The sequence below is a fragment of the Lepidothrix coronata genome, unplaced genomic scaffold (assembly GCF_001604755.1).
Source record: "Lepidothrix coronata isolate B3197 unplaced genomic scaffold, Lepidothrix_coronata-1.0 Scaffold27, whole genome shotgun sequence".
In the NCBI taxonomy this organism is placed as follows: domain Eukaryota; kingdom Metazoa; phylum Chordata; class Aves; order Passeriformes; family Pipridae; genus Lepidothrix; species Lepidothrix coronata.
This window is the reverse complement of record NW_016690207.1, coordinates 4,757,242-4,783,317: the sequence shown is the minus strand read 5'-3', so window position 1 is coordinate 4,783,317 and position 26,076 is coordinate 4,757,242. Positions and strand designations below refer to the sequence as shown.

The window sequence follows — 26,076 nt, the reverse complement described above, 5'->3', positions numbered from 1 at the left end:
TGTGATGGGATGAGGTGGGTGCCCTGGTGGGATGAGGGGTGCTGTGATGGGATGAGGTGGAAGCTGTGATGAAAGGAGGTGGGTGTTGTGATGGGATGAGGTGGAAGCTGTGAGGATGAGGTGATGCTGGGATGGGATGAGGTGATGCTGTCGGGTGCAGACAGAGGGATTTATCTGCAGCTCAGCCACACTCAGGTTTGCATCTCCCACCATTTCCTCTGCAGAGCTGCCACCCTGCTCGTCCCCAGCCCCTTTCCTCTGGGGGCTGTGAGGTCCTTCTGTACCCATGTCTGCACGTCCCGGGTTATGTGAGGACACAGGGGGCAGGGAGCAGCAGGTTTGATGACAGCAGGGACACGCATGGAAAAGCTGTGGTGCAAACAGTTGGAAACTGATAACTAGCAGTGATGCCTTTGCCAGGAGGGGAAAAAAAAAAAAAAAGCCTGTAAATTCACTTTGTTTTGATATTCAAATACTCCTTTCCGTGTATGTGCTAATGGGTACGCTGGTGTTATGGCATTATTAGAACAAAATATTCAGATGATTCCTAACAGGATTTGTGTTTCACAAGCTGCATGGAAATGTTGGCTTGGAAATGAGGCTAATGTTAGGGGACTGTTTCTCTCAGGGGATAATAATTGGCCCAAGCAGCTCTGCAGGGCTGGAGTTTGGAGTGTGGGATCCAGATAACTTCTCCCGGGACAGGGCTCCAAAAATCCCTGATAGACAAAACCTCCCTTCCCAGCATGGAAGGAGATCCCTACATAAAGACCAGGAGGAGCCTCCAGCCCCTCCTGCCCGTGACCCCTCTTCCCCACCTGCTTCCCATCTCTGTGGGATATGCAAGGCTGTTTTGAAAGGACAGCTCTGCAGATGGCACAGGTGAACCTCGTTCAGCATTCCCCCAGCTCTCCTCCCAGCACCATCAGCTCCACACCTGGATTCCCCAGCTGAGGCTGGGTCAAGGCTCTTAGCTCTGCCTTCCCACCGAAATGAGCAGCAAATCAATGCAGGCCTAATAAAGGATGATTGGGAATTGCTAATAGGAGCCTGGGAGGGCAGCCCTGCCTCCTGGAGCCAAGATGAGTATGGATTTTCTCGTGCTGGGGACTGTAAATGCTTTTGAATTCCCCAAGGAGCCCTGGATGTTCACCTTCTCCCTTCACCCTCGGCGTTCTCCTGCAGCCTTAAGAAAGGAGCCTGGTAAAGTCAATTACTCGGGTTAATTAGCTGGTGGTGGTGGGGAGGGCTCAGCCTGTTCCTGCTGGGTGGGAAGGAGTGAGCTGGGACAGGGTGCTGGGGGCAAGGAGCCCTGTGGTGAAGGGCATGGTCAGATTGGATATTAGGAAGGAATTCTTCTCTGGGAGGATGGGGAGGCCCTGGCACAGGTTGCCCAGAGAAGCTGTGGCTGCCCTGGCCCTGGAAGTGTCCAAGGCCAGGTTGGAGGGGGCTTGGAGCAACCTGGGGTAGTGGAAGGTGTCCCTGCCCATGGCAGGGGAGTAAAACAAGATGAGCTTTAATGTCCCTTCCAACCCAAACCAGTCTTTGATTTTATGATAAAATCATCTATCTTGCTCCTGCCCTGGACAGAATTTTGTCCCCATCCCCCAATAAGTGTGGAGGGGCAGGGAGGGATAAATGAGGGCAGGGAATGGGAGCACAGCCTAGAAATGCTCTCACTGCCTTGGTGCTGGGCTTCAATTCTGGCTCCCTGTGGCTGCTCGCTCCAGACTTGCCTTATTTATGGACTCACATCTCCCCCACTCTTCTCCCTCCAGCAGCCACGGGCCCAGCACCCTGCAGCTCCCCATCACTGATAGATCATCCTTGATAAACACACTCCTCTGCTCTGCATTCAACAGCCAAACCCCTCCCGCCCTTCATGTTGGTGCTGCTGGGGGATGATGAATGAAATCCGAGCTGGGTTTGATTCATACGAGTTGTGTTCACCTTGCAGAACAGGCTGTCACCAAAAATAATAAACCTCCTTGTTTTAATGCCCGGAGAGGCTGTTGGACGAGCAGCAGGACGGGTTTAGATCCTCTTCCAAGGAAAAGGACGCTTTTGAGAAAGACGGATTGCAAGCCACGGGATGGCTGCACCATCGCTAAATAATAATTAGGGCCCTGTCTGGAGGCTGTGTGGGGAGCAGGGACCTGCCAGGCCATGTGTGGCACTGATGCTCTGGACAGGACAGTTCCTGAGCCGTGGTCTGTGAGGTCTAAATGCTGTTGCCAAGAGCAGGGGGTTGGCAGCGAGAGGTGAGGTGACCTGTGCCTTGCCATCCAGGAGGGAAGGTGGCACTGCCCCGGGTGCTGTGGCTTCCTGGGTCCTGCAAGGATGGTAACCAAGGGGGCTTTACCAGGAGAGGAAAAACCCTGCTGGGTGACTGTTTGCCCCTTGATTTCTGTAGTTCATCACTTGAATTTTTCTCCCAGCACGGCCCTTCCTTGGGCTCATACCTCCTTCCAGGAGGTTTTCCCTTTGGAGTAAATGCACCAGCACAGTATCCAGTGAGGCTGTATCCTCATCTTTCTCCTTTTTGGGCAGCAGCTCAGGTCATGATGCCTCTCTCTGCCTGTTTCTGGCCCCCTTTTGGCCTCTTGGTCCTTCTCCCTTGGGATGCTCTGCTGTCTCCCGCCTTGGGATGTGATTCCCAGAGCCCCGTCCTCATCCGTGCCCACGGCATTGAGGCAAAAACGTGCTAATGGGGGGAAAAGTTAACCACGTTTATTGAACTGAGAAAAAGGTTGTTTTTATATCCCTTTATTGGAATATAAAGACAGCTTTTATAACCTTTTAAAGGGGCATAAAAGCAGCTTGGAGACTAGAAAGCTCGCTCCAGTGGAAGGCAGGGAAAAGGAAAGGGAAGGGGGTGGGGCAAACATTTGCCTTGTTCTGAGGTTGGGAGTAGCCAAGGGGGTGGATGGGGTTGCTGGGACCCCAGGTCCAAGGTGATTGTGGTGTCACCTCCCTCGGGGAGGTTTGGAGCCCTTGCTGGTGTTAACAGCCCTGGCTCTGGGCTCTGACACATGTTTCTCCTCTCCACAACTGCAAAGCCAGTTCCTCAGAGCCCTCCCAGGAGGGGCAGGTGTTGGACTTAATGAGCAAACCTCTTTTATTTCATTTTTCTCCACGGTCTTCTGTGAATAAATATTTCTTTGGCTTCGTTCCTCCTGGAATGAGGCAGGAGAGAGGATGTAAAGCTCTGGCTTTGAGGCTGGAGGGAAAGTTTGCTCTGTGACTGCTCCAGCCTCTCCTCTGACACCCAACCTGTCTGGTGGGACTGTGGGGCTCCGGGGTGGACCAGCCCCGAGCCTCGGTGGCCCAGGAAGTATTGGGTAATTTGGGATCCGGCGCTGGCACACTCATGGATAGGGTATCCTCGCTCCCTGCAGCATTTTGGGTGTGCTGCAATCCCCCTCCTCCACGGCATGGGATTCTCTGCCTCCCTGCCCATCCCAGCCAGCTGTGGTTGGGATGTGGATGAAAGCAGCACCTTGAAATCCCGGAGGAGTCTCTTTCCACCTCTCGCAGAGCTCCTGGACAGTGTCCTGAAAGCATTTGGCGTTGGTTAAAGCCCAGCCAGCTCCTGCTGGCACCCTCCTGCCGGGCCGGAACTGGATTTTCTCCATCCGGCAGAGGAGACGTGCCTTTTCCCTTCCCTCGTTCCCGCAGCGGTCGCTCTGACGCGACATTAAAAGAGGAGAGTGACCTTTCCAGCTCTCTCCAGCTCCGGGGAGGGGAGAGCCGAGCCCCGCGCACAGCAGGGCACAGCTGGAACCAGGATAGGTGGCGAGGCTGGCCCGTCCCCACGCCGGCTCCCAAAGAATCTGCTTCCCAGATAATGTAGCGGGGCTGGAAAGAGGACGGGAGCAGGAGCAGCTGCTTCTAATTTCGCTTCCTGGGGAGGGAGGCGACGCCGAGAGCACCCCGCATCCTCGGCACATATTTTTCATCATTATAGGCAGAAATGCCAGAGCGGTGACAGATATTAATGCAGTTCACACCGGGAGAAAATCTTCTTTCCATCAGACTCCATGTGCAGCAAGAGGGCAGTGCCATTTGCAGCCCCGGGGAGGATGCGTTTGAAAGGTGACGTGCTTTTTACCCGGGAAGTTTTGTTCCGAGACAAAGTTCCGTTTGGAGAAAGGGGCCCCTGAAACCGTCCCACTGGGGCCAGGGGGTCGCTCCGTGCCCACACCACTGCCCCGGGTGAAGGTGCATTTGCAGCAGTGCTGGGAATCAATCTGGATTTTGGTGTAACTCACGTTCCCCTCCGCCGGCTCTGCCATGGCTTTGTGTCGCCACCGGGGTGCCGTGTCCCCACGTGGCAATTTTGGGGACCTGGAGCCCCGTCCTACCCCAAGCCACGATGATTCTGTGAGATTTTCATCCGTATCCCGTGGAGAACTGCACCTCCTTGCACCCCTCAGCCTCCTTTTATTTGCTTATCCCACTAAATATTCATCAGTAACATTTAAGACAAAGGAAAGAGATAATTACAAGGGGAGAGTTTTTTTGCAGTATTAAAGGTTAACAGAATTCTTGGCATTTGTGCCTTGTCGATCTCCATGTAATTATGCTCATTTCCCAGAATTCAGAGGCGACTGTGCCTGTTAACGCTCAAAGATGGTACCCCGGGAATTAAATTTATGAGATCATTTCTCAAAATCTCCAGATTCAAACCAAGCATCTTGCTTAATGGCAGGACTATTATTAATATTATTCTTGGAATGCAGAGAGCCGTGAGGGTCAGAGGACCAGTGGCAAAACTCAAATTGATCCAGGCAGACAGCAAAGAGCCCGGATTTTTTTTTCCCCAGGAATATACTCGAGCAATTTGGCAGCTTCAGGGAAGCACGTTGGGTGTTGCAAGGGTGGTGTTTGAGGTAAAAAAACCTCCTTTTTGGCTGCAGCTAGTGGGCAGTCAGAAAGGAAATATTGGACCTTCCCCTCCTTGTTTTTGGGTGGTATAAACTGAGATATCTGCTCCTCTCTGGGCGCCTGGTTTGTGGTAGGAAAGGGTTTGTTTTGGTGGGGACACTGAGCTGGAGAGGGGGGATGTGCTGGTGGCCCAGCACCAGCCAGGGACATTCATCTTTTTGTTTCTCCCTGCAGTTTGGGGTGTATGTGAGATCCAGATGGGCTGGGGAAGGCTTGGTTGGTGTGCTTTGTTTGGGACCATCCCAGGAGAAGGCACAGCAACTCTTGGAGCTGCTTCTCCAAAGGGTTATCCAGGGTGGAGACTCAGGGGGGTAGACTCTTGTGTTTTCCCATTTGAGGGAGCTGTGCTGGAGCTCCCAGATATCCATGGTGAGACCTGAGCAGTGTCTGGCTTTGCTTTTCAGCCTATTCAGCTTTTTCCCTTTTCACTTGCTGCTGGATTGGGTTGTGGAGCTCTGGGTTGATGTCACACTCTTATAAAATGCTGTCACTTGGTTAATGGTGTGGTTTTATCCCACGGCATCAGCTGTCCCTGGCACCTGAGCCGTGCTGATCAAACTGCTGTGGGTGCAGAGAGAGTGCACAGGGTATTTTTTGGGTGTTAATACAGTGCCATAACCTGACAGCAGAGCCCCGAGAAACAGATTTATGTAAAACCAATATTGATTTGTACCAAGGATCAATCCCAGTTCATAATTCTCACTGTGCCAGCGTGGCTTGGTGGCTCCTCAATCATTGTTTTAACTCTCTGCAGAGATGTTTGATATTAAGACTGGATGCACAGAGGTGTTGGTTCTTGAGCACGTGTATTGTGTTGGCTGGGCTGTTGGAAAAGGCCCAAACACTGAGGACTGTGGGAGGAAGAAGTAATTTTAGGGGAAAAGCCAGGCCTTGAGGGGTGCTGTGCATCCTCCTGATGTTGTGTCCTGCAGCACTGCCTGGCCCATCCGGAGTGTACAAAGGATCACGGGATGGTTTGTATTGAAAGGGACCTTAAAGCTCATCTTGTTCCACCCCCTGCTGTGGGCAGGGACAGCTTTCACTAGATCAAGTTGCTCCAAACCTTGTCCAACCTGGCCTTGGACACTTCCAGGGGTGGGCTGTTCAGCATCCTCGGGGATGCTGCCGTGTATCTCTGTGTTTGAGGGCTGGCAGTGTTATGGGGGGTATTTTGGCTCTCCTTTTCCTCTGGTGGTGCATTCTCAGTGACCTACTGAGCTGCTGCAGGGTGATAAATCCCATGCTGGGTTTGCAGCACCAGCTTGGGATGGATTTGCAACCTTTGTCAGGGCACATGGTCCTGCAGCCCCTTGGCTGAGGCTTCGCAGCTCAGCCAGGGGCGCCCTGGAAGGAGTTAACCGGTGCTTGAAAATTCCGAAGTCCCTGAGCACGATGAGAGCAAGCCACAAACCCGAGCCCAGCAGTTTTTTAAAGGGCAAACAGAATGTTCCTTTTTTACTGCGAGGCTCCTGGTGCAAAGTGCAGGCAGAGCAGGGCAGCCGATCCCAGCGTGGCTTTAGGGGAAGGCTCCCAAAAGCACATTTTATTGATATTTAATGGGATGGTTACTGTAAGTTTATCTGAACCGCAGTTAAATATTAACAGCATCTCTAGCAGGGATTAATGGGGTCTCCTGCGCTGTTTTTTAAACACCGTGAAGTGCTGGGAGTCACTGCTGCTTCCAGTGCGAGGGACTGAGGGCTGAGCGCCCCTGAGGATGCTGCTTGCATTCCAAAAACTGCCCTAGAAACAGCCCTGAACAGGCAATTTCTCCAGCTCGGAGCAGGGAATGCCTTTGGGGCGAGAGAAGGGCTCAAAATGGCTCCAGCCAAGTAAGGCTCTTAATCATTGTTTCTTAATTGGGGCCACCGTTAACGAGGGGATAAATGAGTCAGTGAGCGGAGCTGGAACCCGCGTCCTTTGTGGCTTTGAATGGTTGTAGACACGGAGGGCTCAGTTATTCAGGAAAAGCTCCCCCGGACTCTTGTGTCATTCACCTGACTAATGCCAAGAAAATTAAGCACTTTTTGTGCAACTGCGAGTGTATTGGAGAATGATGTGGTATGCGATAGCACGGCTGGGGTTAGAAAATCATGTTTTCATTTGGAAGGAACGAGAATGTCTCGAGCATAAATTATGTTTCTGATCATATTTGGCCATTCCAGATTAAAAATAAATTTCCACTCTGGGGTTATAGATTGCCATCTATCAGCTTCCTGAAAAGGGAAAAAAAGGAATTAAAAGAGAAATCTGGCTGTACAAATTGCCTTGCTATGACCTACTTATTGGAAGGAGGGTTTTTTTTTTGTTCTCTAGGAATGAAATCTGTTGGTGTGGGGAGGTGTAGGATTGTATGGATGTAGGTTTGCAGGGAAATATAAGGGTACAGGTGGATGAGAGGATCTTTAACTTAACCCGTTAAGTGAAATAGGTGGGAGAATTGCGTTAGATATTTCTGAGAAAGCGGGAAAAAATGCAGCAATGGTGTTGTTTTACTTGATTGAAGAACTTTAACTGCAAATTTGCATCTGGTTATCGGCCTTTGGGGCCACTCAGATCTGCAGATTAGCTGCTTAAGGCTTGGCTTTGCTGAAAAAGCCTGAGAGTGGGGCAGTGTTTGCTGAAGGGTCCTTGCAGAAGGAGCTGGGGTCCCTTGCAACAAGCCAAAATCCATAGTTCTTCCTCGTGGGACATTTTTGGGACTGATCAGCTCTCTGCTCTGCCTGCAAGCCTCCCCCCTCCCCGAGGCGCTCCTTTGGGAAGCAAACCCACCCGTCCTTCTAACCCCTTCCCCATCCATGCTTTCCTCATCCTCCCTGCCAGCTCCCATCTCCCGGAGGGGTGGAAACCCTTCCCTCGGCTCCATCCTCGCCGCTGCATCACTTCCCACCCGTCCAGCCCTTGCTGCTTCTGTTTGTGGTCTCGGCCAGGAGAGGGGGGCCTTTAGCCTTGCTGGGAACGAGGAGGTTGAGGGGACAGATACGGAGATAAAGACACACCTCGAGCGTGCCTGTGCCTTGCTCCTTCTGTTCGTCTCCTGCCTGTTGCTCGCAGTGGAACAACAACAAAAAAAAGAGACTTTTACCTAAGTGGGAAGAAAGGGAAGGAGCTGGAAGCGAGAGGCTCTTTGGTGCTCGGATGGGCTCAGCCCGTGTGCGGCAAACTCTGCTGCTGCTGTGGTCAAAGCCCAGCGAAGGAAAAAAGACTCTCTCATCCCCAGAGGAGGCTACAAAGCTCTCTTTCTCTCGCTGCTGAACCTTCACAGCTGGACTCAGTTGCTGGCTCCTCTGCTGCTGGAGCAACTGAATTATTTAAAGGAACCTTGATTTGGTTTTCTCTTTGCTGTTTTGCCGCGTTGTGTTTATTGTCTATAGATATTTTTATAGTCCGAAGCAATTACAGCTGTCAGGAAAGAGACGAGCTGTGACAGGCTGATTTATATGTACATTGGATGTATTCAAGAGAGGGAGGGAGACCAGGGATTCTGCTGGGCTTTAGTATGCAGGAGCATACTGGATGTAAATTCCTTGGGATTTTCAAACAATGCTAATGATGATCTAACAGTGGGCCAAATTCAGCCCTGGCAAGGGCTGAAGCAGCTCAGCAGGTCACATTCTGCCCCGGCCTCGTACGCTTTCAGTGCAGGGAGATGTTTTTTCTCTTGATTTAAGATGCTCCTGGAGATCCAGGCCTGAATTCCGTGTTAAAAGGTTAACTGGCTGTGGTTATTGGAATCCCTCTGGTTTTGCTGACACAGGAGATGGTCTCTGCCCATCCAAAGGAGTGGCCTCTCAAAGAGCAAGCTCTTGTGTGTTGGTCCTGTAGGTATCACAGCAGGGTCCTGATCCTTCCAGAAGTCTGGGATGCTGCAGCAATCAGCAGGAGTGGTGTGTTTTATTCTTTGCTGACTTGTACACCCTGGTGCAATCCCACAACCCTGTACAAAGGCTTTCACCCTGCCTCTGCTGCTCTCTCTTAGTGCAGTGGGGTTTCAGAGACCCCTCCTGTGTGATTTGTGGCCCCCAAAGGATTTGCTGAATGCAGCGCTCACCTTCCCCTGCCAGATCAGCCAGCGTAGTTCACTGCAGGGATTAAACTCCTGCAGCCAAGGGCTGGGGAAAGCTGCTGTTTCCTCTGGGAAAACACAGGACTCGAGGCAGCACGTCCCACCAGCGCTAAATTCAAGGAGCAGAGAACCTTCAGACAGGGAAAAAGTAGAGAGACTTGCAGAGCAATCCCCTTCTCGTATGACCCTTCAGCACGCACAATAATAATAAAGCTTTATTTGATGGAGTGTTTCCTCTGCCCGGCACAGCTCATAATGTTTTAGAGATTAAATAGCACAGTTAGTGAATTAAGCAGTAGTTTACAGGGGATTCGGAGACTCCAGGGATTAGTAACGGGCTATGGATCCTTTCACATCTAGGTCACCAGTTTGAATCCAGCTCAGGTTGGCAGCCAACTCAAAACCAACAAAAAACCCCCCACACTGGTGCCGTGTAAAAGCTGCCGAGCACTCGGTGGGGAATGGAGGGAGGATTTTTGGATAAGGCAAAGCAGAGGAGTCACTGAGGACAGCAAGTGGGGGAGCCCAGTTGTCCCCCCCAGGGCTGGGCTGCTGCAGCTGAGGGGGTTTGAGGGGGGCAGCACCCCGAAAGCTGTGATCTGACTGCTGGCTCCAGGACTCTGTGCTCTGAGGATGCTCCCCAGCACCTTTTTACCAGCATGGAACTGTGCCTGGAAATATTAATGTGTTTAGCCACTAGTGGAGGGAAGGTGGAATTACTCGCCATAAGCAAATGTGATATTTGTTAAATTATGAGCTGATAAAAAGTACTCGGGGACTGTGCTGGTGGCTGGGGAGGAATTTGCCACTTAAGCTCACGCTGTGCTCACGAGGTGCAGGGGGCCAGGAGGACACGCTCCTGCCTCTCCTCATCATCACCTGGCTTGGGGAGGAAGGGGGGATGTTGTCCCGTGCCTCAGTTTCCCCTCCTGCACAGCGGCTTTGCCGCCGGGGATGGGGAAGGTGCGGAGGTAGAGGAGGGCAAACGGGACAGTGCTGCGGGGTGCAGGTAAGCGCGGAGGGAGAGAGGAGAAAGCGGAATGGGGGGTCTTGACATCCCCCCGCGAAGGGCGCGGCGCGGCGGGGGTTAAACGTGTGTGTCCTCCGTGCGCATCCCGCCCCGCTGCCTCCCGCCCGCCCGTGTGCGGGGCTCGGGGCGTGCGGGAGCCGAGGCGCCGGGCAGCGCTGGAGCCGCTGCCATGACAACCCCGGGGATGCTGCCGGCCGGGGCCGGGGTGCTGCCGCCGCCGCCGCCCCCCCGCGCCCCCCCCGCCCGCCGCTGAGCCCAGCCGGGGGCTCCGGCAGCCTGACAGCCCCGCGCTCTGCATCCCGCCGTCCTCTCGTCCCCAGCCTGCATCCCGGCATCCTGCATCCCGCCTGGATCGGCCCCCCGACAGCGGGGCGGGAGGAGAGGAGCTGCAGGGCATCCCGGAGGCTTTTGCCCGCTGTGCCTTCTTGCGCCTGGACACCTTTGCTAGCTCGCCTCGGGGGTGTTTTTTGGGGTTTTTACTGGTTTTTGGACTGGCCCCGCCTCGGGACAAGCGTGCGGGAGTGGGGTACAGCCGGGCCCCCCCCGGCGCCTCCTCGCCCAAGTGAGCCTCGGACTGCTGCCCGAAGAACCGGCTCGCCCAGCACCTTTGCCACTTCTCCTCCTCCTCTTCCTCCTCCTCCCCCTGGCCCTCCCGTCCTCCTCCCTCGCCCGAGGACAGCGGGACTCCCTCCGATGCCGCTCGGCAGGCTCAGCGCTCGCAGCCAGCCTTACCGGGGGCTCTCCTGATCTCCGTGGAGCTCCGCAGCGCTCGCCCCGGTGGTTTTGCTCCCCCCCATCCCTCCTCTCCACCCACCCCTTCCCCCTTTTCGCCTTGTCGGGTGTGTTTTTTGCCTGTTGGAAAAGTCCCCGCTGCCCAGGATGGGGGTCGGTGGGTGCTTAGCCCTGCCCTGGAGGTGCCTGGTCGTCCTCTGTCTCAGGCTGCTCTTCCTTGTGCCCGCAGGAGTGCCCGTGCGCAGCGGAGATGCCACCTTCCCCAAAGCCATGGACAACGTGACAGTGCGGCAAGGGGAGAGCGCCACGCTCAGGTAGGAGCAGCTGCACCGGGGCCTCGGGGGGCTTTGGGGGGGTCTCGGTTGCGCGGTGACTTCGGGGACGTGACTCGGTTCCCCCACGGGGGATGCGTCGTGTCGGTTGGCGACACAGGACGGCGGCGAGCCGGGAGATTGGAGTGCCAGCGGACTGGTTTGGGCTCAGCCCCCCCCCCAGTTGCCTCCGAGAAAGTTACTGGGGGGTGAAAAACAGGGGAGTGTGATTCCCTTTTGGCCCCCTGACCCACAGCGGAGCGAGGCAGGGGCTCGATTCCTGCTGTCGGTATCGTGGCTCGGGCACTTTGGCCGTGTTCGGTGCGGATAAATCCTGCTCTGCTCTAGGGGTGCAGCGCTGGGGGTGCCTTCCTGCGTGTCAGACCACCCCAACCTGGGGAAGGGGGGAGTTGTTGCCCCCCCGGTGTGGTTTTGTTGCTTTTCCTCACGTTCAGACCTGCTGGGACGGGGAAGCACAGGATGGGGCTGGCTCCAGGCAGGTGGATGCTCCACTCCTTAAAACCCGCCTTGCTCCAGAGGTTCCAGAGGTTGATGCTACCCGCCAGCACTAACTCCTTGGGGAGGGGGGACATGTGGGGCTGGGCGTTGCACCGGGGTCCTGTCGCCTGCAGCAGCAACCCGGGGGGTGCAGGATCTGCCAGGGAATCCATAATTTTGATCAGCGTAACTTCTGGGACATCTTACGCCCAGACACTCGTCCCTGTCCTCGCAGCAGATGGGCGCAGTCATCCCAGAGGATGTTTGATAGGGACATTAAAAATCAAAAGGCAGGTTTTAATTGCAGCGCTGGGAAGCGGCGCTTGCAACTCCGGGCGTGCTCGGGAGCGACTTCCCTCCCCCGGAGCGATGCATAGGTGACACCAACATCTGCGGGGCCAGCTGGGCGTGTGCGGTGACACCGCACTCCTGCTTCCAGCCAGCCAGTGGAGCAGGGCCAAGCCAGGGCAGGGAAAAGAGCCTCAGGAGGGATTTCAGCAGGAATTTTCCTACAACTCCGTTGTTCGCAGCGAAATGTCTCGTCCCCCTCCCCGCAGCCCTTGCGTGTTCCCGGGAGGGAGGAAGGGAGGGAGCTGCCTTGTGGCCGTTCCTCTGGATTTGTCTTGCGTCATGGCACCACTGGGCAAAGGGGCTGGCAAACCGGTGGCCGGGGGTGAAGGATGGAGTGTCTCGCTTAGGAATTCGCCTCTCTGAGCTTGGTTTAAAAAAGTAGTAGCTCCTTTTCTTTCCCGAATCACTTCGTCCTCCCAAGTGCTGAAAATCCTACAGATGCTGCCATGGGGGTATCAAAGGGGGAGGGGTTTGGGTTACTGGGGGTCTGGGCAGCAAAATACGTCTTTGGGGGTGGCAGCAGCAGGGTGGGTGCTCTGCAAACTTACTGGAAGAGGCTCTGGTGGGGCCCTGCACAGGGTTTCAGGCACAGATTGAGGATCTCGATCTGCACCATGGACCAAGGTGCTCTGCCCTGGCATGGGGTGGTCACCCAGTGTCAGTGGAGAACAAAGGGAAGCTGGGGTGAGTCAGCAGGAGGGATTCTTGCCTTCTGACTGGGAGATTTGGTGGGAAAGGGAACAAATCCTGTCCCTGGGAGGTGGCTCTGGGGAGGAAGGGCAGCAATGTGTTATCACTCCGGAGCTGCCATAGGCACATCCCAGTTGAGCTGGGAAGCTGTTCTGGTGGCAAGGGATGTCTGTGTCCCTTGGCAGGTGCCTCATCCATGCAAACCCCAGGAGACAGGCTTGGGATACGCAGACTGCGTGGATGCCATTCCCACTGTGCAGATGATATTCCTGCTGTTCTGCCCTGGAGCAGGAATTGCTCTTGGAAATTAATGGCTTGCTGCTGCCGCCAGCTCGGCACTGCCTTGGTGACAGAGAGGTGGAGGAGTGTGTCTTGCCTTGGAATTTTTGGGGTGTTTTCCTGCTGGTTTGAGGTGGGAGCAGCCAGCCTGGCAGGCAGTGGGGCATTGCTGCATCCCCTGGTTGGTGTCAGTCATGCTGTGCTGTGGCAGGAGCTGGGAGAAGAGGAGCATGTGAAAACCAGCGGAAATCAAGGAGGAATGAATCTTCCTGCCTGCTCCCCTCCCAACCCAGCGCACCCATCGATCTGTTGTGGAGGAGTTAACTTGTGCAGAATAGCAATGCTGCTACAAAGGCTTCAGCAGACCCCAGCGATGCTCCTGGCCACCTCCTGCCCAGCCCTGCATGGGTGGCAGTCAGGGAAGGGAAAAAAAAATCAGGTCTAATCCAATCCCACTCATTTCCATGCAAGGTGGGAGGATGGGGAGTTGCAGCCAAGAATTTGGAAGGAGAGAGATGTTTCTAGAGGTGCCTTCTTGTTTTGTCTCAGATGACAAAAGGGGCAGCAAGCTGAAACTCAGCAGCAGAAGTTGCTGCTTCTCTGAAGCACTTGGAAAGTCCTGTCCCCCCCTTTTCCCGAGGGAGAGAGCTTGGCTGTTGGAAGGAAGTTATTTTATTGGGGTGGCAGGTGCTGAGGAGCTCAAGCTGCTGTCGAGCAGTGGTGCCCTGCCAAGAGGCTCTTTTCAGCTCTGTCCCTCCCAGCAGAGTGAATTCAGTGCTGGAAAAGAAGCTGGATTGAAGGTTGCAAGGAGACTTCTCCATGGTAAAGGGCACAGGCTTTGCTCTGTGCAATCTGCTGTAGGGAATCAGTTTAGGGCCAGAGTCACCAGAGATGTTCAGATGTTTCCTTCTGTCTCATGATGTGTCTGCTGCAGGGTACAGACTTGTCTTTGGTACCAGCACTTCAGATCACTGTATTAAGTTTAAATCCACACTTAGATGTCAGGTTAAAGCTACTGTCTGGGATAAGAGGGGTAGGATTTGCTCCTGGACGCAGCAATACCTGCGGGAATGAGGAAGAGGTTTGAGGGTGTTGGGACGAACAGCTTAGTGTTTTTACTGATGGGTGTGTGATCTTGGGGCTACACCAAGGGCTTGTGTGCCAGGGAAGGTGAGAGCTGGCTGGCCTGCTGGTCTCACAAGGCCACATTGTGAGGATGAGGCTGATCTTCATCCCTCCCCACCATGGCCAGGCAGTGTCTGCCCACCAATAGCAAGCGGTTCACGCTGGAGAAGACCCATCCCAAGCTTCCATCCTGTGCTTGAACTGAGTCCAGGCATCGCTGAGACCTTTGGAGCAGCTCTCTCGGCACCAAAACAAATGGCTTGATTATGATTTCACTTTAATTGGCATCAGTCAGCGCTTTCCACGGCGAGGCTCTGACGTTCCCATCAGCAGCACAGGCGCCTGAGTGGTGCCCTCCCGAATTCAGCGGTGCCCCCCAAAGTCACCGGTGTCCCCCTGAATTCACAGATGCCCCAGGCAGATCTGGCTGTAGGGTGGGGGCCACTTTCACAGGCTCCTCTGTACATCTCCTCTGGCTTTCTTGGCAGGCTTGGTGAGATGCCTTCATTTGTTCCCCCCTTTGATTCCAACACTGGAAGTCAAATCTGAGTTAAACACGAGTCAAGGCTTTTTTTAACCCTGATGTTTCCCATGGTTTCCACTCAGGCTTTGAAAAGGGCTGTGTGCTTCACCACTGAGCTCTGCCATGGTTTACCTAAGCCTGCTTTGCCAATTTATTTGGCCCCTGTTGTGTGCTTGAAATAATTTTCGAGATGTGATAACTTGGCTGTGAAACAAAACAAAATCAAGCATGTTTGTTTGATGGGTGCAAACAGAAAGTGCTTGTTTGCTAAGCAGAATAGAGTATTTTTCAGAGATGGGTCTGTTTTCTGTGCCTCTTTGCTGTCCCATCTTTCCCCCTTTATTCACAGGAGTTTTCCTTTTTTGTGTTTTTATTGTGTAATATGAAAAGTATGGATGGTCTCCAGTGGATAAGTGTGGTGTGTTCCAGCACCCAGGTCCTGGGAGAGCCCCAGTGTCTCCCCCCATGCTGATGCAGTGCTGCTCCTGCCAGGCCTTGAGTGAGGGTGATTCTCTGCTGAGGTTTTTGGGCAGCTGCTTTTGTGGTTTGCAGTCGATGAGAGCAGAAATCCTGCTGGGAGTCAGGGAAACCCACTCCAGGCTCTCTGTCCCCGGGAAAGCTGTGCTTGCCATCCCTGCAGCCTTGGGGCTGAGTCATGGGGGGCCCACAGGGCACTGCCCAGTGCAGGGCTGGGCTCCTGGAGTGAGTAAGAAAAGCCAGACAGGGCAGAGATTGTTCATGAAAGGGTCCAGCCCTGATTGCTAAACCTCTTTGGTGGCTGCACAGCTCTGTGTCCGTTTTGCTCCAGGCTCCCACTCCCACTTTAAGCTGCAATAACCCCATGACGGAGTGTTGCTATTGTCCACCCTGTCCCACCCCAGAGAACACTCCAAGTTTTGTATTCCCATCTCCTGCCCCCACTGGCCAACTCCCCTATTCTTGCACAACCACCAAATTCCTTATGACTGGAACAGTGCCCATATCCCTCCCCAGGGCTCAGACCTGTGACAAGCTACTCCCAGGAAAAAGTCATCCCACTCCGGTGGTCTCCAAGCCCAGTACCTGGTAGTTTTCATCCAGCTACAACTACTCATTTCAGACACTGAAACTCCTGGTTGCTTCACTGCTCACTTCCCAGTTCCCTGCCTACTTCCCAAGTCCACACTGGGGTGCAATACCTTTGCTTTTCTCGCTTCCTGAGCAGTGAAGGGACTGGGAGCGCTTGGGCTGGGCTGGGAGCAGCCCCCAGCAGTCCTGTGAGGATGGAGCTAAGCTGCTGATTCATGTCTTAACAACTGAAGTTTATTCCCCTAACTCCTCCAGTATCCAGCACACTTGCCCTTCTCCTCCAAACCTCTCCTTTTTGTCCTGAGGGTGAGGGAATAAATTCGGGGCTGTGGTGACCCCTCCTGTGTTGAGGTGAAGAAGGGGCAGAGAGAGTTCTGCATCTGTGCCCTTACGGTGCACGGTGCCACTTCCCCCTTGCCTCTCTCCTCTTCCCATCGCTGCTGGGTCCTCCTCTGGTCGGGGTTTTCCTCCCACACTGCTGGGGATGCTCCCCTGGAGGGGCTGCAGGAGCCCCACGTGCGATGCTCGCGGCGGTTTGTGGCTCGATTGCTTTGCTGGCGATGGCATGTTTTTGAACGAGGAGTTTATTACTAAAGTGGCATGTCAGCAAATCTCTGCCACCTCTCTCCCATCTCGGAGATGGAATCAGCTTAAAGTGGGGGGAAAAAAAATTGTCATATGCATGGATTATTCTTTTTTTTTCTTCCCGAGTGCAATTTCCATCTGAGATGAGACAAGCTCCTGATTGCTGTGCCAGAGGAGGGTTTCCCTTTATAGCTCTCGTGGTAGAACTGCTGCCTCTGGTTCACTGGAGCTGTCTGGGCTGGGGTCTCCTAGGGGACAAACATGCTTTTCTGGAGCTGTCATCTCCATCCTGGGTTGAGCATCTCTGGTCTATCAGCTCTGGGAAGATTTAAGTCAAGGAGACTTGTACCCTGCTCCTCTGGGACGGGGAGGGGTGAGGAGGAAGGGAGGGCAGCAGCCTCGCAGGTGACAGCTGACCAGTGGTGGTTTGCTGGGGTGGTGTTTCTGATTGTTGAGGCAGGGTTAGGAAATAGATGTTCAGTTCTAAGCCCTGCTGTCGGCTCCTCGTGTGACGTGTGGTGCCCTCCCAGGTCCTATAAATGTCTTGATTCGTGTATGGCAATTGCAACACTTCCTTTCTCTGGCTCTGTGAGTCATCTGCTTGCGTTGCAGTCTTTTTGTGGCAGGATGCATCCCTCTGGAAGGAAAATGCTAAGAGTGTCCTCCTGGAGGGCACCAGAGGTGTCCACTCGTGTCCTGTCCTTGCTTGGGGTTTGAAGAGGCTGCTGGGAGCATTTTTCAGTTGGATGTGCCAGGGAATTGTCATTTCAGGGGTACATGGTGTAAGACTGGGGTACTGCAGAGCTGCTTGCTGGGTGAGTGATTAGGCAGGAGCTGAAGCAAAATCAGGGATATTGGGATCAGCAAAAGCCGCTGTGGGGCTGCTCCAGCCCCAAACTTTGCTGAGAAGCTGCCTCACCATAACCATGAGCTAATCTAAGCACTTAGGTGCCAAGGGATGGCACCTGAGCTCCTCTCTAGCCCTTGGCCATCCTGATGTGCTGTCCCTGTTCCACCCTGGCAGAGTCCCTTGGGGCACAGCGCTGCTGGCATCGCAGGTCACAAACTGGCAGCTCCATGTGTGTGTTAACCAGAGGTGGGTTGGGGATGTGGGTCATCAACTTACCCAAGACATTGTCACTTCTGTTGGCTTCCCTGGAGTTACTCCAATTTATGCTGTTGGAAAAATCCTTCTCTTAATCAAACAGAGTTGTTTTTCGTCTCCCCAGACCCACCGAAACCTGCCACTGCGAGCTCAGACACCCTCATTTTCCTTCAGGAGGAAAGAGGAAAAAGTCAGGAAGGAACTAATCTACGACCACATCAGTGGGAGCCTGGGCTAATAGAAATTGTAATGAGAATCCAGAGCCAAACAAACAGGCAAATGGGGAAAATGCAATCCCACCGATGCGATGGAGATTTATACCGGCAAAGGGGCTGATCCAGCGCTCATTAATGTCACCACAAGTCTTTATCCCAACTGTAATGGACTGTGGATCAGGTTGGAAGGCAGCATTTCAGTCTTGTTACAATATATACAAACTGTGAAGGGGCTGTGTGTGGAATAGCAATGTGGGGCTCCTTCTCCTAAGGGTTTGCTCGTTGTTGCAGGCGGCGCCTTTGCAAAGCGAACGGGAAATACCTTCTGCTCTCCTTGGGTTTGGGTTTCGGAGGTGCAAAGCTGTAAAGGAGCCAAATCTGAGACTTGGGCTTGGCTGTCTGGATGCTGCAGCGCCTGCTGAACCGCCAGCAGCGTCTTAATCACGAGTATATTAAAAATCATGGTTAAAATAAGGAGTCTTCAGCTGGTGGGGAGCAGTGTTGGCTGTCACCACCTCAGCCACGCTGGGAAACAGTCCTTAGTTTATATGCAAAGTGAGGAGGCAGATGGGTGGGTATGGAAAAGCTGAAGGCAAACTTGACTTTGCAGCTGGGTTTCCCGCTGGGAAAACCCGTGGCAGGGAGATGGAGACAAGGTCTGGGAAGCAGAGCCTGGTCTGGAGGTGGGGACACCTTTGGGGAGAGTGCTGGATGGGAAAGGACACCAAGGGTCAAACAGGAGACGAGCGAGCCCAGCTCTGCATGTCAATGAGGAGATGACAGAGTAAATAAGGGATAAAACCACCTTCCAACAGGAGCAGCTGGTGAAATATCACAGGGTTTTTTTCCCAGAAATGGGATATTTTGACCGGCTCTGTGCCTGCAGCCATAAATGGCGCTGACACCTGTGTCTGTTTTATCAGGCACATGCAGAGCCCCGGCCACGATCCAAACATTCATTACTTGGGATTTTTGAGTCTTTTCTCCCCTTCCCCCCCCCTTTTTTTTTTTTCATGGTGGGATCATTATTTTCCCAGCTTCACATCCTCAGTTCAGCCAAACCGGCGTGTTTTTCAGCCTCGTGGTTTTTACACATCTCTAATAAGAAGCATGACGGGAAGCTCTTGAGAAAAGCAAATTCTCAAAGGTATGAAAGGAGAGCAGGGCAGCTCCAGGCTCAGAGCCACTTCCAAATCTCAGGATACTTTGTACCTACAGATAGGAACAGCACTGATATTTCAAGGCATGTTTGTGCTCTTACCCCTAAGTCCTCCAAATTCAGTCAGTTCTATCTGTAGGACTTTATTCCTTAAAAATGACCTTAAAAAAATAAATGCATCCATTTTCCTCTCTTCAAGTCCAGTAGAAAGCTCTTGATGAGCTCAAAGGAAGGGTGGAAATTCAGTTAAACATTTTCTAAGTCCATTTTCTTCCACTGTAATTCAGCAGGAGCTGGGAGAGCACCTGCTTCTACTTTTATTGAAAAATTTCAGACCTGTATAATTTGTTACATAAGAAAATATATTTTTTTTTATTTCCAACCCAGATATTTTTATTAAACAATCCATTTCTTACTTGTGTACCTAGCCTGGAAAGGATTTGGCTTAGGATTCCCTTGTTGGGAAAGGGGCAGGTTTGGGTTTGCTTGGGAAAACAGTATTTCTTCCCTTTTATCTGAGTTTGAGTTCAATGAAGCATCTTGTCAAATGTTACAGGAAGTTCCCTGACTAAGCTAAAGCAAGATTTGGGGTTTAAAAGTGTCTTTTAGGAAATAGTGAGATTTTGATTTCATTCAGTCTCAAAGGGAAGGATTTCTGGACACACAGGGTTTCTCTTTAGCTGAAAATAAATCTTTCCCTGCTCACCTCTGAACTGCTTTACGTTTTGGGGTCAATTTATCCATCATTCCTCATCCCTCCTATTGCTTTCTACTGCTTGGAGGAGCTGTTCTGCTTTGAATCAGACAAAGTTTGAACTGAATGATGTTTTCCAAGGCCACATTTCCAGCTGGCCAAGGCACGTCGTGACCCTGTTTGCTCAGCAAACTTGCACAGTGTGGGAGTCAGGGCAAAACGTGGCAGATTTGGGAGGGAGCAGTTTGGAGGTGCCCTGGTGGGGGTGTGTGTGTAAGTGATGTGATTTAGTCCTCTGCAAACACGAGGAGACAAAGGTGTCTGTTGGTCTTGACTTGTGTACTCGTGGAATTAAACCCTCTTCCCTCTCTCTCATGCTTTGGCAGGGTAGGACATGGGGGTCAGTCTCTTCTCTCAAGTGATGGAACAAGAGGAAATAGCCTCAAGTTGCACCAGAGGAGGTTTAGATTGGCTATTAAGAAATGTTTCTGGACCAAAAGGGTTTTCAAGCCCTGGCACAGCTGCCCAGGGCAGTGGTGGAGTCACCACCCCTGGAGGGATCTAAAAGACATGTGGATGTCACCCTTGGGAACACCTTGGCAGTGCTGGGGGAATGGCTGGACTCAATGACCTTGGAGGCCTTGTCCAACCTGAACAATTCTTGGTCAGAGGGTCAAAATCCCATCTGGGGTTGTTAGTGCTTTGTCATGGAGGCGGTTGGTCGAGGGAGACGCCGTCACTGGTGCGTGTCAGCTGGGCTCCTAAATTCCTCTGGTTGTCCTTGTCTCCTGGAGGGTGGCAGCTGCAATTTCCTTGCTGGTTCCAAGCCAGCAGCATGCAGACTGTTGACATTGGTTAGCAGACACGAGGCCTTCACCTCAGACACCTCTGTGAGTCTGAAAACAGCCCACGAGCCATTTTTGGCCATCTTGGTGACCTCTATTTATTCAAGTGGCACTGCCCGGAGTAATCTAAACTACTGAAGTTGTTCAGGCAAGGGCTGAAGAGATCACAGGGTGATAAACATCCTCTTGGTCCTTCTGGAACAGATTGAAGGCTTGGTGGCAGTGCATCACTGGGAGGAACTTCACCCACCTTGAGGGGATCGACCCTCTGGGGTCGGCGGGAGTTGCAGGACGATTCCCTTGCAGGTTTGGTGGCAAGGAAAGGAGAGAAGGTGCAGGTGCTGCCCTGAGCACAGAGGCTTTGCCCCCCACGGTGGAAAGGGAGTTTGAAATCCTGCTGAGAGGCACCACGGGGGCTGCCGGATGAGCCCGATGGGGAGACGTCAACCCTTCCTCTCGGCTTCCCTTTGCAGCGCCAACTGTCAGTAATTTAACTAACGTTTTGTAAATAAATGTGGCACTCGGACAGCTGTCACCGCGCCTGTTATAAACACTCCCTTTGTCACTAAAAGCTGGCAGTACCGCTCCGTTTCCCCTGCAAATGCAGCTCCCACTGCCAGTTAGCTCCCGAAGCCAGGGCTGTCAAGGAATCACATGCCGGGCGGAGGCCGGGACACCGCGGCTTCGCGCAGGGAGCCCGGCGAGGCCGTGCCAGGGCCTGGTGCGAAGGCAGCTTTTGCAGCTCAGGAGTAAATCAACGGCCTGAGCAGCGAGCGAGAAAACCCATCGGAGCGTGGCCGCAGGGCCGGTGGGTTCCCAGCCAGGAGCCCGGGCGGTCCAGCTGCAGTGCCGGGGGTGGCACCGGCTCCGCTGCCATCTCATCCCGGCTCCGCGGGAAGCACGGGCAGGATGAGATGGGGAGCTCAGCCAGGGCCAGTGCTTGATGTGCCAAGGGAGCAATTTGGCACTGGCACCGCGAGTGCTTTTCATTTGGAGCAACCTGGACTAGTGGAAGGTGTCCCTGCCCATGGCAGGGGGTGGAAGGAGATGAGCTTTAAGGTCACTTCCAACCCAAACCATTCTGGGATTCTATGAAGAATGGGCTCCTTGCTCATCAGGCTTTGGTTTCAGTAAATTTATTGTCTCTGGAACTGGTTGGATTTGAGTGGTGAGATCTGCCCTTTAGATCTGCCCTCTGCCCATCAGTCTTGCTCAGCACACTTGTCCCATTAGGAGCATATTCCACACCTCCACACAGTCTGGATGCTTCTCCTCCTAATGAACAGGACTGGCACAGGTTGCCCAAGGAAGCTGTGGCTGCCCCATCCATGGAAGTGTCCAAGGCAAGGTTGGACAGGGTTTGGAGCAACCTGGTCTATTGGAAAGTGTCCCTGCTCATGGCAGGGGGGTGGAATGAGATGAACTTTAAGGTCCCTTCCAACCCAAACCAGTCTGCGATTGTATGAACCGACTGGAGAAGGGATACTGTTCCCTTTCTTCTTGCTGGGAACTCTTGATCTTGTGCTGCTTTTCTCTTCTCATCTTTCAGGGTCTCTTGCAGTTGCAAACACCCTTTCCCTGGTTTTTCTCTCCCAGTCTGGGGTGGTTTAACTCCCAGCAGTCAGCCCCAGTAGCCTGGCCGTGCTGCAGCGCTGTGTGATGCAGGCACTGGAGAAATCAGCACATGACATCTCTCTCTCTCTAAGCTGCTGTAAAATTAGCTTCATCTCAAGTGGCAGAAAATGATCATATCCTCGCTTGAGGGCGATGAAGAATATTCCTGAGTCACTGCTAGTGATGAAACAGGCAGAAAATCCAGAGTGATCCACAGCTGCCCACTCAGTTCTAATCGCTGAGGCCATTTGCTGCTGCAGAGCCTTAAGACACAGCTTCCTCCTCCTCTCCCTCCCTTTCATCCATCACTCCCCACAGTGGCTGGGGCTGCAGATCCCAGCAGGAGCAGAGCGATTTCCCGTCCCACCAGCGAGGCTGCAGGCTGTGAACATCTCATCCTCCTTCCCTGTTCCCCTGAGAGGAGAGGAGAGCAGAAGAGGGGGGTCAAAACTTCCTTTTCTTAAAGGACTCAGAGGAAAAAAAAAAAAAGAGCTTATCCTCCTCGGGTCTCCTCCTTCCACACTGCAATCCTGCAGACTGGGAAAAGCTCTTCTCCGGGCTCATCCTTCTCTCCACAAATTTTCCCTGCTGCCTCCAAAGCAGCTGCTGTGCCCACAGGGATATTTCCTTTATGTCTTTTCCCCCATCAGCTTTAGTTCAAAGCCATCTCCCTGGATTTTTATGTCTTGGATAAAGCCACCCTCTTCCCTACAACCGCCAGCTCAGTGCCTGGGAAGCCGCTTGCCAAATTTGCTGGCGACAAAGGCCAAGAAAACCCTTGAAAACAGGGATGATCAGAAGCAAAGTGCTGTATTCCCTCCCTTCCTTGCATATGCTCCCTGGTAGTGTGTTAATGCCAAGGGCTCCTTGAAGGATGCTTCCTGCAAACCCTGCCCTGCCAGCTCCCCCAAATTCACATGGAAGCCCCCCACACTCTTGAAGGCACTGTTTAAAACCCTGGCAACGTCCTCAGGAGTCCTTCAGCTTGGGAATCACATCCTTCTTCTGCTCTTCCCTGTGGCTCCATCGCCTGGTTCGGCAGCGTTTAGAGGGAAAACGGCAGCAATCCTCCAGTTTAGGCAGGTGTTTGAAGGAACACTCTCTTCTCCAGTCAGGCCTTGTCAGTATTTATCCCTTAACCTGGTTTTCAGATGTTCTCTATCCTGCAGATTTGCTGGGATATGCTATTCACACAAAGCTCTCCTGGTGTCAGACTTTTGCTAGGATGGCTCCAGCGCTCCCACAGCCTGCCGGGGGAACAGGCAGCACTGGCAGCACCGCAGGGATGGATGTGTCAGAGCAGGGCTCTTGCCAGGGTAAAAACAGAATATTACCCAAGCTCACCCCCTCCCACGGAAATTGCTGCACCAGCGCAAGTTTTTCACACCGGTCGGCCAAATCCAGGCAAGTTTCCGGGAATTTTTTCCATAATCCCAGACAGCTTTGCAGTTATTTGTCAGCACAAGCAGGTGCAGAGCTGCAGGACATGGGCTGAGCATCTCTGAGCTCAGCTTTGGTGGTTATTCCAGCGTGCAGCCACTTTATCCTCCCATCAGGCAGCACCATCAGCACTTCTCAGCTTAATTTCCTGTTTTCCTCGCTGTTTTCCCCCAAAACAGAGTCTGGATGGTGCGTTTGGGGTTGGGTTCAGCAGGAAAGCAGGAGACCAGTATCAAAATGAATATAGGGGTGGGAATTTGGAGGGGTTGAGTGTTAGAACAAACCACCCCCCGAGCACAGTTCATTCTGCACATGTTGGCTGTTGTGACACACAGAGAGCAAATTTGTGTGTGTGTATCACAGAATCACAGAAAGGGTGGGGTTGGAAAGGACCTTAAAAATAATCCAGTTCCAACCCCCCCCTATATATATATATATATAAAACCACATATAAATATTTGTTAAAAGCATATATGAAAGTATTTTTATTTTCATATAAATATATATTTGTATACCTTGTGAACAACAATACAGTTGGGGAGGAGTGATTCCTGCAGACACCTGTGGAGAGAGGCAGGACACAGGGATAAATCCGAGGGAGATGGAGCAGATGGCAAACTCGGATATCACAGCTGTACCCTGGAAAAGCGTTTCTTTGGAAAAGCAGCACTGGGGGCTCCTTTTGGGAGAGGTGAGGGGACAAGCCCGTTGGTAAATGCTCTAATCTTTTCTCCTTGTGGTGCCAACTGCTGCTTATTTGTCTTGCTGTGAGTCTGAAACCACCCTGCTAACCTCTGGCAAAACTGGGGATAACAAGGATGGAAGGCTGACTTTGTGGTGTTTAGTTATTTAGTTTTTCCTGGCTTGGGAAGGAAGAAATAAAGTTGGATTTCAAGTGGGGTTGTTGCAGTAATGGAGGGAAATGAGAAATGCTCTTCAGCTGCCTCTCCTTCCTCGTGTCCCCATAAATAACCCTCCTCGCTCGGAGACGGCTCAGCCAGCGTGGAGAGGAGAGGGAAGGGTTGGGCTGGTGTGGTTTTTGCAGTGGCTGGAGAGCTCCTTCCCTTTCCTGCCTCCTGCAGTTCACCTGCTTGGAGCCTGCTCCTTCCCAGGGCTGCTCTCTGGGAGAGCATTTCCCTTGTCTGATGGGACAAGGGGGAACGGCTTCCCACTGCCAGAGGGCAGGGTTAGGTGGGATAGTGGGTAGGAAACCTTCCCTGGGAGGGTGGGGAGGCCCTGGCACAGGTTCCCTGGAGAATCTGTGGCTGCCCCATCCCTGCAAACATTCACAGTCAGGGTGGACAGGGCTTGGAGCCACCTGGGCTAGTGGAAGCTGTTCCTGCTCATTGCAGGGTTGCTGGACTAGGAGACCTTTAAATGTCCCTTCCAACACAAACCATTCTGGGATTTGATGATTCTAAGGATTTTTGGCGAGGTTTTCCATGCAGTTTACCCACCTTACTTCTGCAGCTCACTTGCCTGGAAGTCATTCCCACCTTGTCTGTGAATTCCTGGAAGCAAGGTGCAGGTCATCTCTCTCTTCCTCCACAGAGTGTCCCTTTTCCCTTCACCATTCCTGCTGACTTCTGTGAATTAGCTGCCTGGTTTCAGTCAGGTTTTACAGAGGGCTGGGTGTTACATTCCTACAATTCCATGAAAACAAGCAGGCAGAGGTCAAGAGACCTCGTTAGTCACCTGAAATAATGACAGAACAAGCTCAGCTCTTGTATGAGACACCTAAGAATTCACATGAGCATCAGTTGTATGCAAGACTCAAGGGAAGAGGGAGCTCCAGATGGAGCTTGCATCATTTAAGGTTTAAAATGTGTAGGAAACCACACGTCTTCCATGGTAGGAGTGGAACTACTCATTAAATGCAGCAAGGAGTGCAGGTGGGGAGGGGTTGAGCGCTCCAGACTGTGTGTAAGGAAAACTGCAGCGATGTTGTGTTGGTGGAGAGAAGCTGCCAGTCCTGGTGTCAAGGAGAAGAGACAAAAGCTCGGGGTTTTGTGCTTAATTTTCCTGCTTTCCAATGGGGGATGCTGCACTCTGCTCGCCTGAATGGGAAGACTGCAACAGCTGGTGGCTGTGGCATTGCTGGAACGGGCTGGCTCACCCTTCCCTTCGCTTAGGAAAAAGAAAATAAAGGCAAAAAAAGGCACAAGAGCAACGACAGAAAAAATAATAAAGCCGCTAACTCGCTTTCCAGAAGTTCCTAATGCTGCAACAGGCAAAGCACTGGAGATAAAAGAAATAAAAAAGCGAGGGAAAGAGGGGGAAAAATGCATTTATGAGCTCTCGAACTAACAGCATGCAACTCTCATATTATTTTTCCTCCTTAGCCTTTGAAACAGAACAACGGCCCGGAGCCTTCTCGGCAGATGGACAATGTGCGTGCCTTAACCACTTAACAGCCATTAGCCTAATTCCACGTTCTGGAGCCAAATTAAATAATAAGTAAGAGGCTATGAAAAGCTGGTTTGGAGGCTGCGTTACTGCCTTTCACTTGATAACCTTCTCCTAAACAGATGCTCTCTCTCTACCCTATTAACCTTGTCTGAGAGCGGGGAGGGGGCTTGGGGGAAGCAAACAAGCCAGACCTTGGTGGGGAGGGGGGGTGATGAGCTGGAGGGGCCAGATGTGGGGTCCTCCCTGTTTTGGAGGCTCCTCTCGTTTTTCTCCCCCAATGCCCCAACCCTGGAGGAGTCCCTGAGCAAAGAGCCCGTTCTGTGGTTGCATCCAGGTCATTTCAATGTGCCAAATGATTCATCTTGATCAGCGAGTCCATCTGTACCTGCT

The 26,076-nt window shown here is 52.7% G+C and overlaps 1 protein-coding gene across 5 annotated transcripts in view; it reads left to right on the top strand.

Moving 5' to 3' along the window:
* LOC108494865 (protein CEPU-1) overlaps positions 1–26,076 on the top strand; it is a 358,720-nt gene that overhangs the window by 207,303 nt on the left and 125,341 nt on the right. For 2 of the 5 annotated variants that reach the window (XM_017809846.1, XM_017809849.1), the window contains exon 2: positions 11,005–11,089. In XM_017809846.1, the coding sequence (XP_017665335.1) occupies positions 11,005–11,089 (85 nt within the window). Of the gene's footprint in view, positions 1–4,049; positions 4,096–10,486; positions 11,090–26,076 lie in introns of those variants that run through there. The other 3 variants (XM_017809847.1, XM_017809848.1, XM_017809845.1) reach the window with 3 other exon arrangements.